The following is an 18816-nucleotide window of genomic DNA, read 5'->3' on the forward strand; positions in this document are numbered from 1 at the left end:
GTCTACTTAAATCTAATTGAGATTAATGTGTTCTGAGTTTGTCACACCACAGAAAAATGTGCTATAAACCATTCAACCAAATTATTTGATTAAAAAATTGCTAAGTATATAAATTAGGTCCCAAAATTTTGAAAAAAAAGAAGCTGTTTCATATAATGAGCCCATGCACAGGGACAGACTCATTCAGCAGCTAATGTTAGCGCAGAGCACAGGCCTACAGCAGTGAGCAGTAACAAGACGCACAGTGGATTTCTGGATATACATATTATGCTCTAGGTATCCTACTGCTATTTACAGTCTGAGATGTCAACATAAGCACACGGTGGGATTACCCTACAAGTGGTTGTGTTCAGGCAACAAAAGCACATGGCAACCAACACTGTGACATCAACAAATTAACTTGCTGTCATGGATGGTTTGGATTAGAGGAAGGAAGCACAAGGTAAGATGTAGAGAAAAAACATCACATTCAGATGGGAAGTGAACATCGGACTCCCATGGGAATGTCCGGGGTTTGTTGACCGCCCCTACTGTCTGCCCTATAGGTACTCTCGTGCTCATTACACAATAACAATAACAATAACAATATTACAGGCAGTGTTTTAACCTGATGCTGTTCTGCCATGAATCATGTGAACACAACAGGTTCCTTCTGTCCGCAATCTCACTTCAATCCATCAAGCGGTGTATCATGTGGATGTGAAAGGTGGCTTTTGGCATCGGAATCTTGCACCAAAAGCACTGTCAAAGTGGCAATATTTGTCAACAACTGAATGAGAATGGGCTAGCAGTAACTGTCCAGCCAAGTAGCCGATTTGGGTATGTGTAAGTTATTCTTGCATTTATGTGATTGAGGCATTTGACCCAGTTGTTTATTCATGTGTTCATTAGCATGGGGCTGGGTAACAAATGTTCTTATTTTCAGCTAAATACCATATGCAATATGGTAGCAGAATCTTGATTTCTCTGTTGGTCTGTTTAAAATCTGATTTCAAACCTGTTTTACTGGTGTGGCTTCTATTCTGAAGGTCTAGCCTGTATTTACTGTCACCACTCGACTGACAGCGTGTTCAATGATTTATTAAAACATTGTGACTGCTTAATAGAACTCCACATAATAGAAATAGTTTTTATTCTGCAAAGAATAATTCAAACATGTATGTGAGTGAAATCCAACAAAATCTCACTTGGACCTTTGAGACTGCTTCATTTAACAACCAAACCCATTTTACTTTTTGTGTGTCTAGCATTATTAATCTCTCTGTTTATGTATATGAAGTCCATCTGCAGTATCACTAGTGCTTCTCCCCCATACAGTTTGACTTTTTTCATTATTAAGTCCTCATCTCTAGCTGGAGACACTGCACACAGTGAGCCTAGGCACCCGCACTCCTAATTTCACACGTAAAAAAAAAAGAAAGACAGATTGGTGCTCTCTGTGTACAGCAAACATCACTGAAATGCCCCACGAATATCTATTCCCATTTTGAGTTTCATGTGGCGAGGCGGATTTTGTTGATATTCATTCCTCTGTGGAGAGTCTCTGGGTTTAATATTCTGTTAGAGTTTCTAAAAAGTGTACACAGCTTTCACTGGGGAGCAAGAGAAAGCAGGGAGGGAAAGACAGAAAAGAAATGGAGCAAGAAGACAGCCAGATGTCTGAGAGGCAAACAAGAGGAGTTTACACAATTGTAAAGTCTAGGTGGCTAACTAGACAAAGAGATCCAGCATGGACAGGGACAGTGACACAATGGTAACAAAGCCTCAAACAGATCCATGACCGCAATGACCAGAGCAACACTGAGATAAAGTAGTGTACTCTGGCAGACACTGCAGACTGAAGAGCTCAAACCAACTAGTGGCAAAAACGTAAAAGTGTTAATACTTGGTGTGAATGGCTCCACTCAGAAGAGGGCTCTCTAGAAATTCTGTGTCTTTGTCGTTTCAAGGTCTTTCAGTTGATAAAGATGTTCAAATTCTGCCTATTATTTCACCTCCACACACCTGACTAACTACTGTGTGAAGATAATACACCAAGGAATGCATCTGAGCAGGGGCCATAATGTCAAGGCTCAAGCAGGGGCTGGGTGGCATATACATTGAAACGAGACACAGGTCTATAAGTTACTGATGTAGTTACTTACTGATGATGCATAGGCTGTATAAATAATTGACGTAGCTACCGTGGCGTCACCCATTGGTTTGTGGACTGCTGTTTTGAAGCCTCGAGTTGGAGAGGTTGGAGCTCTGGAGCAGAGTGGGGTGGATCTGACAGGGAAGCTAAGGACATTACTGACGGACAGCCTGTCACTCAAGCAGCCCCACCTTAATTCTGTGTAATTTTAAACCTAAATAAAATGTAAATGAGCAAGTTTATATTAAGAGGGTATTAGCTACAGAAACCACCAAAACAGTTTTTTGTAGCGGGCTGTAAATATGTATATTTTTGCTGTTTAGTTGGACATTTTAACATTTTGGGATTGACTCACTGTTAAGTCCCCTGCAGACTGCAATCTCATAGACTGCAGTTTTTTATTTTAAGATTTTTTGCAAACTTCTAAGTTAAGTGCAGCTATACTCTGCAACAGATCTTAATAAACTTGTGTACAACATCAAGTTTGGTGTATGCAGACTGTGCAATAACATCACCTACTGAATCGCAGGCTTTGACCTACATCCATCTACGTCAACATGCAAACTGAGCGCTCGCTATGATAGCATTTAGGTGTGTCGAAAAAGTCTGAAAAAGAGGAGCATAATGTGGATGCAGTTGTGGCTTGGGAAGAGAGGCTGACTTGGCTTTCCAGTTTGGCAATGACAGCTCAAAGTATTTATAAGCATCTACTAGCATTTAGCAGAGTCACGCTGATCAGTGTGTCATTTCTTGCTGCATTTCTATTGGTTGGTTAGTAGATGTAGGTCATAACAGCAGTCACACAGTGAAATACTCATGCCACATTTCTGACACTGTCAGAATTTGATCCCAGACTGTCTTTGATTGTACAACCGTGACAACAGCCATCATTAAACCCTTCTCACTGCACAGCGTAGGACAACAGTTTTAGAGCCACGACCAAAGATATTGCTATGTTTCTTTTACGATGGTCATCTTACACCTGAGACAGCCCAAAATTACATATTATATACTGGGCTTTCGTGCCAGCCTCAAGTGGCCCTTAGAGGAACTGCAGTTTTTTGCACTTCTGGAATGGCTTCATGTTTCAGTCATGTGGGTTGCATGATGCACACATAAAATACACATCCTCAACCTCTCTGATCAGACCCTAAATTTCACACACAACAGGCCAAGCCTGTTTACACTTAAACATACAAATGAAATAATGGCAAACATCAAGTCTACAACCGAAACACATCCTGCCACGAATCCAAATGAACGTCATATTCATTAATCCTGAGACAACACTGAGGAGATAAATATCTTATCCACACAGATGCAGGCGGGGAAGAGGCTGACGGTGGACAATTAGGTTTGGTTCTTTTTAAGCTTACTTTTATTCTTAAAAATATTAGATCTGACTCCAAAAATTACCTGGGCTGTAACCCCCATGGCCCTCTCACTTAGGTCACATGAATCTTGCTTGTGACTCTAGTAAATCCCATGCGGTACCAAAAGTACTTATCATGCTGCACGACATAATCACCAAGAGAAAACATTCTAGGAAATTTTAGTTTATGTAAAATATTTATGCTGTTGAATTACAAATATTTTTTTAAATTTGATATTGACAGACAATAAATTTGGTATTGGTTAACTGGTCTGATGTTGCCCCTTTTGGCTACAGATTGTTTTATTGGTGGTGCAGGAGGTGAAATTAGGCGGTATTTTCTACTAATTTGTATTTTAAGCAGTCATTTATTTTCATCATCCTTTATCATTGTTGCTCTCCTCCAGTGTGGCTGCTTTTTAATTATTGTGCATAATGCCGCCTCCGGTGTTAATGTTCTGTCTCTGTTAGGGTCGAGTCTAGTTATTCTCAGGCTCCTTTCAGACCAGGTCCCTCTTTGTTTGAAATGATTTTTCTGCCTGTCAGGTTCAGGTGGGTTTTCCACAGGTTCATTTTGGATCCTGTTTAATAATTGTGACCTTTGAAACTCTATTTCAAACGTTGTTTGACGATCCAACAAACAACTCTGAAAGAAGCCACTTCAGTATGCCTTAACCAGAGTATCAGTTACATCTTTTTTTGTTGTTCTGTGCTTAAAAGTTGTACCTATAATGGCTCTTTTCATGTTTCATACTACAAATCTGTTTAGCACTATTATATATAACAATTTTGAGGTTGCAAGATTGTAAATAATCCATCTGGCTGGTGTTTTCTCTTTAATTCATCAGGAAAACTTTCCTAATGGACTGTTAGACCATTTGCAGAAGAGCTACAGTGAATCTGTTTCAAAATCTATTAATTCACACTTTATTCTCTCTAACAATTGCAGACTTGAGTATGAGGGTTTGTTGTTTATTTTTGAATAGTAGATTGACAAAATAAAATACACTCAAAGTCCATCTGTTAGTTTTTTATGGAGCTGTTCAAATGATCAACAACAACTCTATCGTATGGTCTTTATCAGACAGTTTTGCTGATGTTGGGTTAGAAAGCATTGTAGAAAGATTGCAAGTCACCTTCAGTTAATTTTTTTGGTTTTGGTTCGGTCACATGTATAAGGGGATGTGTCCATGTGTCTGTATGGCAAGATACCAGTATGAATAAAACTTTTTGTGATTCAGAATTTGACAATTTAAAGGGCTATAATTCCCCAAAATGCCATCATAACTGCTCTGATGCAGCAGAATTCAGACTGCTCTCACGTACTGTTTGTACATTTTTCTATGAAAAGTGATTCACCAAAATGTGTACATATCATACATAATCATGAGCCAGTAATTCATGTATAACCCATGCATTTGGGAAGGCTGTGATAATGTGACCAATGGGCTAACAGGATTAATAAGGAGGCAGGTTAGGATGGTGGATGGGTCACAAAACATGGGACCCTCTTGTGGGACTTTCCCCAGGAGAACTGTGGAACTGTGTAAACTGAGTTATTTTGAGGTTTATCATCGCTATTCTTCTTTTTCTGAACCTAACCACAGTAACTTGACATTAAGGGGCCATTTCCACCAAAGCCTTTTTTTTTGTTTGTTTTTTTCTAATTGGAGTGCTACATATTTACGCCACACAACAAATGCTGTTTGTTTTTTTGGTCTTTTTCTTCTTTTTTTTTCAAAGCACCAAGAGTTGAAAAATGTTCAACTTTGGGTAAAACGCACTGTGACTTCAGCTGTGCAATCACAGTGAAGAGAGACAAACAGCATACGACGAAGACAGATTATCACATCTGACTAGAACAAGTGCTGAACAACAACACTGAAGGAGAAATATGACAATATACTGTGATATACATATGTATATACATAAAAATATCCTCTCATGAACCCACACTGACTGGTGTCTGTCCCCTCTCCCTGCATTCAGCCTTCCCCTTATCCAGAGCAGAGATTCTGCCATTTATTTAAGCAGATATTCTGTATCATCGCAAGCAGATGCAGTGAAAACTTCTCAGCTGAAAAAACATTGTGCCTGCAAAGCACTTTCAAATGCTTACAGCTGGCCATTTCCTGAGGAGCGCCCAGTGTTTTTAGCTAGAAAAAAAGCCCTTTGGTGGACACTGCCCCTAAGTATGTACCTTGACGATATGTATGTAACCTCATTTGTGAGGGACTAATTAGTAGATTATAATAGGTTGTGTGTAAATGGTTGTGTGTGCATTTCAGTAGGATATCACACAAACTGTTGCCTTAGGATACTACAGAGGGGTATAATCCATAGGACACAGGGTTGATATATGTCAGAACAGGCTACAGGTAGTACTTTGGGGTAATGCAACCAAAATGTATGTATGTCCAACATGTTCTCATCTCAAGTGCAAATGCCAGGATGATGGACACATTCACTTTATAGTAAATCTTTACCAGCAGCATTTCAACTCGATCATAGTCCTGATCCCAGCCAGGGCATTGTAGACTGATGGGTGAGTGAGGTCAAAGTAGCTTCTCTCATCAGCCCTGTGTTGCTGGCTTGAATTCAGTTTTAAGCATCTGATCAAACAGTTCCATAAAACATCACTAAATTGAAGTTCTTCTCTCTTTAATGAAATTTGGTATTATCCCTTTCATGTCACTTTAACTTGTTGCAAGCGTTCTAGATATAGATACAGGTCTTTGCCCTGGTGCCTGCTGGTGTATTAATAGCATGGAGTGAGCAGGTCTGTTGTCTCCTGAGCTGTGAGTGAGTTCCTGTCTCCTCCATCCATTCAGGAAGAAGCAGAGGAGGCAGGAGCTCACTCACAGCTCAAGAAGAGCTCCAAACCTGGTGTTATTTATACACCCGCAGGCATTTTTATCATTGCAAGGGTTCTAGATATAGATACAGGTCTTTGCCTGCAGGTGTATAAATAGCATCAGGTGTGGAGATCAGTTTGCTCCTGAGCTTTGAGTGAGCTGCTCTGCTTCTTCCTGAATGAATGGAGGAGGAGGAGGAGGAAGAATGAGTTTTTCATCACACCTGGGGCTAAATGCATGATACTCTGTGTAGATTCACAATTCAAACAGTCTGTACGCACAAGGACATGCATATGCATTTACATTCATTTCATCAAATTTATACAGCAGCACGTACACCTGAATGTTTTGTAAATCTCAGTTATTACAAACCTTTGACATGAGCATGAGCTTGAAATCAGCTCACACGGGCAGCCATTAAAGCTGGGGTAAGCAATTTTATTTTGATGTCATTTTGGCAAAAATCTCATACACTCCTCAGCTCTTAGCTCTGTTTCAGGACTTAGAAAATCTGGCTTTTGATGGGAGACTTTGGACTTTAGCCAATCTCAGAGATAGTCTTCCTATTGGCTGGTCTACAAATGCAGATGCAAACACATTCCCTCATATGATGAAAGCCTTATTCAATGGCAGAGAATCCTGCAGAGAAAGTTGCTATTACAGCATTTGCAACAGCCTACGCCGCAAAGCAACCAATAAACAACAGACTTGTTCAAAAATAGTCTGAAAAAGAGTCTGACAATAAGTGCAATAAATGTGTCAGCACTGTCAAAACATTTCAGGAACTTTCCTGGAACTTTCCTGTTTTGTGCTGTCTGTATGTATGTCAATAATTACACTACTTGTGACATTGAGTGACGTTTGAAGTCAAGTGACTGTGGTGTTCTATAGCCTATCACTAGCTGTTTACCTGCGGTGATTGCATTTACGCTTTAAAATCATGTAAGAAGTGTTCATTTGTGAAGATTATGTTGATCAGCAAAACTTGTAAGTATCATGAACGTTTGTTTGCCACAGAGCTTATTTTCTGCAATAATCCAAAATCTAGTGGGAAAATCACATTATTTTTTTTGATGAGGGAACCAAGATGAAACTGACTTCTGCATCGGTGACAAAAAACCCCATCATCCCTGCAACTCTCTGCACCAGTGATACTCAACTTATGGTGCTCGGGCCAAATCTGGCCCCCAATAGGGTGACAGTTGGCCCCCCAGCCATATTCTAATTCACAATAAAAACAACGTGATTCACACGGGAATTGTTTTGGTCCTGTTAGTTTACATAAAATTCCAGAGTGCATAAAACAGCATCAAAATAGAGCTTGTTTATCAAAAAAGTGCTGGCGAAGGATCTAGCATACCCCTCGTGACAAAAGTCCTAGCTAAGCCCCTAATGTCCAGAAACATCCTAAAATCTGAGAAATGTCCTAAAGACGTAGAAATATTATAAAATCCTAGTCACGTCCTAAGATTGTAGTAATGTCCAAAATCCTAGAAACATGTATGGGACTGCTGCGACTGGCCTTTGGTGTCCTGTCATTTTGCAAAATTGGCCCCCAAGAAAAGCAACTTGAGTGTCCGTGCTCTTTACCCTGACCTCAATTGTAGAGTTTGTGAAAACAAAAAAAGTTAATTTTCCCCTCAAACAATACCTCTCTGATCTTTGCTTTCCAGTAATTTGAAACTATTCTAAAAGGTTACCTTTAATCATGGCTAAAATCCTACCGAGTTCAGGGCAAGTCAATTCGTCCATTTCCCACAAGTGTTGCTCCTCACAACTGTTCTTACAGTTGTCTGACTAAATCTAGATTAAATACACTTATCTTCACAAATGAGATCCTCTGTGTATACGGCTACTTTCCTGGCCTTTACCACCCTGCTGGTAAACAGCTTTGAAGTCACGCTTCAGACGAAGGCGAGCGCCTTGGTGCAGCAGGCCTTAAATGTTAGCATCTTCATTAAAAGCTGTAATGAATTAGTCAGCTCTTGATGAGAGCGGGATGTGGATCTGCAGCAAAGGGGGAAGAAGCCTCGGCCTTTAGCAGGAGCTGGGAGCTTCACACGTTCCCATACCTCTGAATATTAATGGATTCTAATAATGAAACAGTACATTTGTCCCAGGGGAACTATAATTATGGATAAGCAGTAAACATAGATTATTTTGGTTGCAGCAAAGCTGGACAATATTGCCCTCATTGTCAACAGAGAAGAAGAAAGAGATGGTTTTATTGCATGTATTTATTGAATCAGGAGTTTAACTGTCTTTCTGATAAAGTTATGTCACACTAAATGATAGGCGCCTTTGCTTAAAAGGAAAAGTTGATATTATATATTAAATATTTTGAGAAATAAATATTTGCTTTCTTTTTAAGAGTGAGATGAGAAAATTGATGACTATCTAAAATCTGTGTGTTAAACAGACGGTTCAGCCCAAAATAAAAAATTCATATCTTTCCCCTTAACTGTAGTGATAGTTATCAGTCTAGATTGTTTTGGTGTGAGTTGCTGAGTGTTGGAGATCGACCGTAGAGATGTCTGCCTTCTCTCCAATATAATGGAAAGAGATGGCACTCTACTTGTGGTGCTCAAAACGCCAAAAAACACATTTGGAAAAACTCAACAGCAATGTCTCTTTCCAGAAATCATGACCCGGTTACTCAAGATAATCCACAGACCTTGCTGTGAGCACTTTCATGCAGGAACTATTTTCTTTCTACTGAACTACACCCACCAACCGTATCACCGTGCAGAAGGAAACGTGAATCTACTTCTAGCTCACCTACTGAGCTAGCTAACATTACAGCTCAGCCAAAGAGGACGCCATTAATGATCCGACTTTTTAGGTCTCGATACCGATACCAATACCTGGGCTTTGCATATTTGTCGATTCCTGATACAGATCCAATACCATTGTTGAATTTATAAACTGTTTATCTCACCATGTGGAAGAGACAAAGGCATCAGGCTTAACTTAAACATTACTTTTCTAACTTTGTAAAACAAAATGTAACAAATTAACAAATAGATTTAAATGTACTGAGTTGTTATTATTTGTTTGTTATTATATTAAAAACAATTGTGCACTGGCAGCAACTTGGAATAGTATTCAATTTCATAATAAAAAGGGGTCGAACTTCTTTAAATAAAAAAATATATATAAAATGTAGCAGCTGAAACTGAGAATCAATAAGTAAGTAGCTTAAATAACTTGGTCAAACAAACAGTAAACAAATGTATTTGTAAATATTTAGTGCAAACAGGAATTTGAAATAAAATATAGCAGCTGAACTTGAGAATTACCAGAGTTACTTGGTCAAACAAACAAATGCTTATGGTGTTCACATTGCCAACGAATAGAGGTGAATGGATTCAGCTACTTTGTCAAATGATATCTGATCTTAATATTGGATGCATCCCTATCATTAACATTTGTTTTTCACAAATCTTATTTTTTGCAATGATCCAAAATCCAATGGAAAAATCCCATAGGCTTTTTGACAAGGGAACCAGGGTGATGTAAACCTTTGTGGTGGCCTGCAGAAAATTGGAATCCCCTGGAGCACTCTTTCCTCACTTAATGCACTAAATCAGCACAGATGACTGCAGAGAGATTAAGGGGGGCACCATCCGTTAAAAGAGACAGGGGTTGCAGTCTCCCCACCATATGTGATTTCTTGTTGGAACATGAACAAAGTTCCTTATTAAATCACAAAACGACAACTGAACCAGCTCCATGACACTGAGCAGACCTCATCCATTTAGCAAGGCCTCATCGTGTAGCTAAAATCATCAGAGATACCAAGTAAGTGGACCTTGTGATCAGAGTGTTTTGTCAAAATGCCATCTCCAAGGTCAGCAGTGAATCTTAAAGCTCAATTTACATGTTGAATCTATGTTTTTAATCTGCACTCAAACAGAAATGTAAAAACGCCAAATTGGGGGTTTTAGGATGAGTATGATATCTATTTCACAACAAACAACATTTTTCTCACCTGACCAGCATTTCTGCTGCAGCAGCTCCAGCAATGGACTAATCCAGCAGCTGAATAATGTGTCGTGCTCAGTGGCCACACCGCCATTACTGCACTGGCATGTGCTAAACACAATTTCACTGACAATTAAAGTTGGCAGTTCCAGTGCACAGAGGATTGTGAAAGCCATTCAGTTCCCACAACACTGGTGTGAAATTGGTTACAATAAAGGCTGAGAAACATTACAACATTGTAGCGCAATTTTCCCATCCTCAACAAGATCAATGTGACTGTGCTGTGGAGCGATTAAACCCCAGCACACATTACTGTTCAGGATTTGCTGGCTTCTGATGATAAATCAACAAACTTTCATCCCATGTTTTTTTCATATCATACCATCCATCCATCCATCCATCATAACCATGCTACCCATGCAGGGTATGCAGTTTTAGACAGAGCGATGTGATTCTGTAAAGATGCATTATAAAAGATATTTTTAAGGAGAAAGTGTCCTTTCCAGAGTTGTTGGAGCAGCAGTTAAGAGCACAGTATAACTATGAAGACATATCACTAACAATAATTGCGAACAGAATATCTTGTGACTGTGCAAATATTTTGATGAATAATAGCCACGTTTCTGCTTATTAAACCTGATTTGACTTGAATCGATTTTTTTTTAAATGCCACACTCTGACAGGTAACGACACATTGCTGTCTGTTTCACTGCTGTGCATGTCTACAGCAACATAACATAGACAAACTACAGAAAGACCTACAGTTAACAAGATAATTTTTGCAAATCTTCTAAGATAACAACAAATACGAAATATTCAAAAACCTCAAAGACTTTTTATTTCTTGATTTCCTTTTTTTGTTATTTACTATTTATTTGTTATTCTTTCTTTTCTTTGGCTCTATTTGTTTCATGCTTGAGTTAAGAATAAAAAATAAAAAATAAAAGTGTAATTATTTGCATTAGCCTATATGTTTCTCTGGAAAATTAATGTAACCCTACAAAAGTAGATCAGCAAGGATGAAACCAACCAGACAGCAGTGTGTGGTTTCCTGTTGTAGCCTGGCTTTTTTTTTTCAATGCGATATAAGTTAAGAGAGGTTTAACGAGCATAAGCAAAACGGCAATTATTTATCAAAATAACTGAACAGTCCACATTAACAGCAGTATATGAATAACTGAAAAACATACTATGCAACAACAGTTTTTTTCCGACTGAAATATTCACTTTTAGCAATAATAAACATTATCATAATCTAATGTTACAAATTTTCGTTTTTACTGTTGTACTGTTTGTGGTTTGTTCGTTGTCATAATGCTGTCGATGGCAGACGCCATCGTGCATGTGCTGTCAGGCAGTTACTTCCGTCCTTGCCCAGATACAAAGACAACAGCCATTCAAAAAAGATGGCAAGCTAACCAATTATTTAGGAATGCTACGGTGACTGTGTCTGCCCACTTACTGCCAAAAAGAAAAAAACACTTGTGTGCGAGCAGGTGAAACTCTTGAGCAGGAGAACATTGATAGTAGTTGTTCAGATTCTGCGCAAAGGTTTTCTCCTCTCAGGCCACTATTTTGTTCTTGCGAGCAGAGATATTCTGCAGGTGTGGTTCTGTGTGCTCGAATCTCCTTTGGGCACACATGAGCAGAGATATTCTACTCCCTTAACGAAGGCCCCCAAAAAGGCTGCTCAGCCTTGGATTTTTTTCAGTGGTCACTTCCAGTACTGCAGAGAAAAAATCCCCTGTGGCCCAGAGAGCATTTTTCCCATAGACCACCAATGTAAAAGAAAGGTCTGCAAACAAGGTCAGTCATAAATCTTTCTATTCCAGTTTTTTTTCTGTGGTTGTATTATACCTATTTGTAGAAATTTATCCAAGCTGAGAAAAGCGATTTAAAAATCTGTGACATCATCTCAACTAGGGGTAGACATATACTGGTTTTTAAGGGCTGATACCAATAATTAGTGGATAATAAGACTGATAAGCGATATTTGGAATGGATATACATTTACAATAACAATGAAAATCTATCTTTCAATTGTTCGAATTTGGAATATAACAAACTCCAACACAAACTTTGTTCAATGCCTTTAGAAAGTGTTTAATCAAAATAGAAATGTCCAACATGATAAACAACAAGTTTCCCAGCAACTTTTTTTTATGAAGTCAAGTGAAAATTTCAATAAGATATATATATATAGATATAGATATAATGAATAAATAAAAATAGCTCCCTGGGGTTTATACAGCTCCTGACACTTTCTTTTCACTTTTTAAATAATTAATGTTATCGGCCATCATTGAAATAAAGTACCAATACAGATAATCTGCAAAATGACAAATATCTGTCCCAATAATTGGCCAGGTCAATAATCCGTCGACCCCAATCTCAACGTAAAGTCCATGGGACATACGGGAGCTTGCAGACGAGGTCAGCGAGAGAAGTCAGTGGGCCACATACCGTGGAAGTGAACCTGTATGCTAGAAAACTCCCCTCTCATAAATAAAGAGAATAAGTGCATTATGCTTAACTTCACCTAACTAAAAGATCTGTGCAATGTCTACTCTTCTATTAAAAACCTGACAGCCGTTTTGGAACTTCTGCTGCTTATCGACAAAACACCAACTGCCTCAATATGCCACAGATACCCAGGAGTGCCTGTTTGCCTGACAGGAAGAACAAAATAAGCTGCAACACATCTTCAGCACTGTCAGGGAAAGGGAGCTTGTTTTTCCCCTCATGCTGGGCTGATTCAATAAAGTCTTGTATCGGCAGGTGAAAAAGCCACTTTATTTGCTCTTAAATACAACGTCAACCAAGGCCTGAGACATTCAGTCGCCAGAAAAAATGTTGTTTCTCTTTGGAAATTGCTGTAGGTAAAGTCTATTAGAGTCTGACTCAGTGAGAAAAGCTTGCAAGGTCATAAGAAAAGGGTTCGGCAGACAGACAGTTTAGATAGTTGCGGCAAATGAAACATTAATTTCTTGGACAATAAAATAGTACATCATGAGGGATATTTTTAAACATGGTGACAACACTTTTACTTTGCTGCCTTGAGACCTTGGCCCTCTTCTATTCCGTTAAGTGTCTTTCCTCCCACATTCTTTTCCCTCGCTCACATCGTATCTGCGTCAAGCAGAATATCGATGTGACAGAAGGATATTTTGTTTCTTTCTCTTAAATTAAATCTTTATAACAGTAGCTGGCACTCTCACACAAGTCAGCTCCTAAAATACTCCTTAGAAAATGGCAGGCCCTCCAGGATTTCGCAGCCTTTTTATTGGGATTGTTGCTACCTTAAATGCCTTATTTCACAGCAGCTTTTCTAGCAACGTTTACAAGCATTTTTTTGCAACTGAATTTGGGTGGGGGGTTGGAGGGGGTGGGGGTGTTACAATGCCAGTATTCAGTGTTTCCCTCATAATTACAATCTCTTTGTGATGGTGGGGAGTCGTGACAGATGATCGCGGATGATGAGTTATTGTTTTGGAAGCAGCATTGAAGGACTGTCTCTGTGAGCCACTCTCCTCCTGCTGTCTCTGCCCAGTTAGCAAGAGCTAACACAGCAGCAGCAGCATCTGACCCCGAGCACCAGTGTCTTTTCATTCTTCATTGTTTGATCATTTTGGCTGTCTTAATGCATTTGACATACATTTTGGCAAGATTGTGTATATAAAAAAAATTATTACATTCGTGCACCACTGAAACCTATTAATCAAACCGCAGTTTTTCATCTCACAGCCTTCAAATCATAAAAACATACATTGTCTTATTTCTGGGCGTCAATCGGGGCTTTTGACTTGGAATTTGTGGTTTTTACTATTTTCCACCTGATGACATCATTTTTACCATATTTTGCATATGGAGAAAATACATGCTTTATCCACTAGGTGCACTGTCACAATCAATGTTGCTGCATATCATTGACATATATCAGCTGTGATTGATCTATTTATCTATCTTTATATGTATATGTATATATATATATATACATACACACACACACACACACACACACACACACACACACACACATTTTTCCATATGAAAACACAGTACCATAACAAAAAACTGGCATTTAAAGGGTTAAAATTGTGAAATTAATGAGTAGTTGGTATTTATGATTAGGACTAGTATTAATTAAAAAATTAACTCAATGAAAATAGAAAATAATAATATATAATATTTTTTAAAGGTTGCACAGAGCGATATGAGTGTGTGTAATATTAAAGCGGGCCCTAAGGGTAAATTACCTATTTGATGCAAGAAGCTGCTGCCCACTAAGCATTTTCACATTATATACACCCCTGCTCTACCATCATTTGAAACACCTTTACAGTGGTGACATGAGTTTACTGTAACCTTCCCTATCTGCACATGCAGTGTAGTCAGTTCAAATTCATAGGCTGAACAAACACTTCATCAGCGAGCCTTGGTGACTGTGACATGGAACCTGCTTTAAACCTTTTGCTGTTTTCTTCTTTTTAAAAAGAGAAAAGAGATTTCATTTTATCTGCCTATGAACGTTTGATTTCTTAATTTGGCCTGCAAGCAGCACAGAGCATTAACCCACAATGTAGTGGTGTAGAAGAATTTGTAAAAAAGTAAGTAGTTGGACTGGAGGCAGCTTCCAGTGGGACCTGAGGGCCCACAGAGGAAACAGCACTGTCACAAGCTACTGTTGTTTTTTAGGGCAGCGCTGCATGGCCCAGTGCTTTAATGTGTATTCCCTCTGCCTGAAGCATGCAGTGTGTAGGCTACAACTGGAATACACACGCAGAGTCTGCAGAAATATAGCCAGCACACACTTACACACTCTGTTATTGAATTCTTCCTCTTAGCTAGATTAACCAGGGATGTTTAACCCTTTAACACCTGCAGTGACATCATTTTTCTTGTCTGCCTTCAGACACATTTCACAAGCATTTAAACCTCTGAAACCTGAGAAATTTGGTTTGATTTCTTTTAGAAACATGGCAAAAATGTAACAAACAACTTGAAATGTCCTTCAAATGACTGAAAAAAATGTAAACGATGAGGAGAAAATGAGCTAAAATGAGCTGGGGGCGATTATTAGCAAATGTTATCCAAGTCTAACCAGGGAAAAATGTCCAGAAAATATAAATATTATTATAATTAAGATTATGTTGCAGAAAATAACATATTTCAAAATTATTTTTCTTTTTGTTTTGTGGCTTATTTTCCAGTATTTTTCTTGTTACTTTTTACTAATTCCTTGCTAGTTTTTGGCCATATCATATTGCTCATTGCATTCTCCCAATGCTTTTGAAGGTACTTAAGACAATTTACTCAGGTTTCAAGTGGTTAAGTAATTAAGAAAATGACTGTTTAAACTCACGCACGCGCGCACACACGCTTAAATCCTACCTTCACTGCTTCGATGTGAGAGACATTGTCAAACATCATGTCGTTCACAGTCACTATCTGGTCCCCGACCCTCAGTCCCTCTCTCTCGGCGGATGAGCCCGGCTCTACTAGGGACACGTAGATCCCCACTCCGTGCTCCGACCCCCCGCGGATGCTGAAGCCCAGACCCTCGTGGCTCCTGGAGCGCGTCAGGGTGACTTGGCGCACCTCTCCAAAGGCAGCCTCGAAGAACGGCTGGGCCATGGAAGCCGACAGCTCCGCTGCGGCGCTGTAACCGTCCGGACAGCCGGAGCTGAGCGGCTGCTCGTGGAGGGAGCTGACATATTTCTGTAGAGTTGAGTCGCCCTCGTCTCCAAAGCCCTCCGTGCTGCCGTTGCTGGGGAGCAGCTCCGTCTTCAGGTAGAGTCCCTCGGACGTGTATTGGTCGAACAGCAGCTGGTCGGACCTCGGGATAACCAGACGCAGCATGGGCAGCAGCTGTCGTTTCCCGGGCGTGTTGAGAATCACTTTGAGAGTTTGGACCAGGTCGAAGACGTTGCGCTTGGCGTGGTACACATTGAGACAGTGGATGAACTGCTCTCTCTCCAGGTCGCTGAGCAGCAGGTTGAGAGTGTTGTGGAGCCTCCGTACATTCGCCGAAAGCGCACGGCCGCCCGAGCCGGCCGAGTTCACCGATGTGTTGAGCGAAACGCGCTCCAGATCAGCGCTCATCCTACAACATAACGGGGAACCAGCGCATCATACAGACCGGAGGACGGATCGAGCATTTGTTCAAGCGCTGTGCAAGACGATCCCGCCGTATGAAAAGCGAAGCGTGAAGCAGCTCACCGCGCATCGGGCAACTTCAACAGGTGACCGGTGATCTACGCGCGTAACGGCGCTGCTCTGCGCAGCGCACGGTGTGACAGCCCGAAACAAAACATGTCCCCAGTAAATGCTCGCATTCCTCCTGCACTGAACAAATCATGCATGTTCTCTCTGTCCTGTTGTCTTTTTATTCCATGCGCAACAAAAGCTTTACCGCTGCGTTCATCAGGACGAGCTTCAGAGTCCGCTGCAATATCTGAAAACCAGCAGATGAAAATCCGTGAAGGATCTCGTTATCCTTGCAAATAATTAAATTGTCTCTCTTAACAACTCGTGCCCTTCATAAGGGCATTCATGTTTATCTGTATGAGAACAAACTCTTGAGTCTGACGGGTTTCTATGGAGTCCTCGCTGTGCGCAACTGGCAGCGAGCGCTGGATGCTCTCAGACCCTGTGTGTGTAGGAAATGACGCAGGTGTGTGTGTGTGTGTGTGTGTGTGTGTGTGTGTGTGTGTGTGTGTGTGTGTGTGTGTGTGTGTGTTGCTTAGAAACTGACAACATTACTCACCCTTATTTAAATTAGTATTTTTGGCCGGCAGTAGCTGATGTCATACATTGTTGAGTAAAAGCAGGAATAGCAGGAGTTTAAACTACAAACAACTCCCACGGACCAGTGAAATGTCAGGGGTCACATTTTTCACCAAACCTACACAATTTCTTGGAGAGAAGTGGGTGAATCCTGGCTTGGAACAACTGTTTATCTTAACAACTTGAAAGCATATGCATTGCTTTGGGTGTGTTGGTCGGCTCATGTGGAGGCAGATGAAGGTAGGTGTCTGCCTTTCAGCCTTTAAGCTGATCAAGCTGCATTATAGCAAATGCCTCCTTGAGACTCTTTGTCATAACTAGAACTTGGGGCTATTTTTAAACAGCTATTTATAGGAGCTCAGAGTTGTCTTCCTCCTCATGACAGTAAGAAGCTCCTTCTGTCTGGCCCATTCGCATAATGAGAGTCCTGGGACAAATTTCTGCCACACCAGGGTGCTTCTGAGGGGATAGAGCATGGCACAGCTGTGCCCCTCACCCTCAGGAGCTGTTTGGTCCAGGTTGTTAAATACAGAAATCTCATAAATGACTGCCTTTCTCATTTCATCATCATCATTGAGGCTCATGTAAAGTGACCCTGCTGTTATCCGTTGTCCTCCATTTGCTGGTTGACTGTTTGCATGGATGCATCAAGAAAATCTAGATACAGCCATAGAGGCGGGGCCCCACTCATTCCTGTAGAGGCTGCTTATTGGCGCCTGAAGCAGAAAAAAAGCTCTTTTCCCAGGTATACGGGCTCATAAGGCTTGTGTAGAGACGCATGGAGGCTAAGTGCAGTGGACCCAGGTGCTGTAAAACCACTTTTGGCCCCTATGGAAAATTTGCATCAGAGCCTGGCGCACTTCCTGGGGTCTTGGTGATTTGTGGTGATTTGAGGTGTTTTGTGGTGATTTGTGGTGATACATACAAGCAGAAAAAATTAGCTTTTTCCCCCTTTTTTTTACAAGCAATTCTTTTTTAATGCGCAAAGGAAATGTACTTTTTTAAACATGCAATTTAAATTGAACATAAAAGGCACACACGTTTATAAAATTTGAAACACAGAAAAACACTTTGAACATACTAGAGGTATATGGCACATTCTGCTGTCTTACATGTTAAATCACAACATGAAAGAAAATACAGAAAAAAAGACAAAAAAGAAGATTATCCAACAATTAATAACAACTGCTAAGGCCCTGTAGTGTAATTTCATTTTATCCTTTATTAGCAATTTGTTAGTAATTAAAATATTTTAACCTCATTCATCATTATCACTTAGCACACCCACCCTTTCATCCAGCCCATAATCATGCTGAAATTGTCAAATATTGCCACTTGGTTAGTGATTTTGGTGTCAGACACAAATGAAGAAAGCCATCCTTTTGCAGCGGTATGATACACCGCTGGGTGGTGTCAGTTTGTAACACTCAGTTTGAAATGTGCCAGACAACAACATAACTTAAGAAGCTGGAAATTCCATGTAGGTGTGGGTGGAAGGGGTGATGGATGGGTCCAACAAACACTGGACTTTTACCCAGGTGTTCACTTCCTGCATGAATGTAAATCCAAACCAATTTTGATTATTTCTAAACCTAACTAAGTGCTTTTGTCACCTAAATCTAAAGATCCACCTTTGTTGCACAAGGAAATAAATGTATATATCAGATGTTTTATTGACTTTATAC

General features: G+C 40.1%; 1 protein-coding gene across 2 annotated transcripts in view; it reads right to left on the minus strand.

Annotated features, from left to right (window-relative positions):
* Nucleotides 1-17007, minus strand: part of whrnb (whirlin b) — a 121277-nt gene extending 104270 nt beyond the window's left edge. The window contains exon 1 of one of the 2 annotated variants that reach the window (XM_042487529.2): nucleotides 15737-17007. In XM_042487529.2, the coding sequence (XP_042343463.1) occupies nucleotides 15737-16447 (711 nt within the window). In that variant the 5' untranslated portion in view covers nucleotides 16448-17007. The remainder of the gene's footprint in view (nucleotides 1-15736) is intronic. The other variant, XM_088077188.1, reaches the window with a different exon arrangement.
* Between the last annotated feature and the right edge of the window lie 1809 nt (nucleotides 17008-18816).

This window comes from Plectropomus leopardus, chromosome 4 (assembly GCF_026936395.1).
Source record: "Plectropomus leopardus strain MGB_pleo_1.0 chromosome 4, ASM2693639v1, whole genome shotgun sequence".
NCBI lineage: Eukaryota > Metazoa > Chordata > Actinopteri > Perciformes > Serranidae > Plectropomus > Plectropomus leopardus.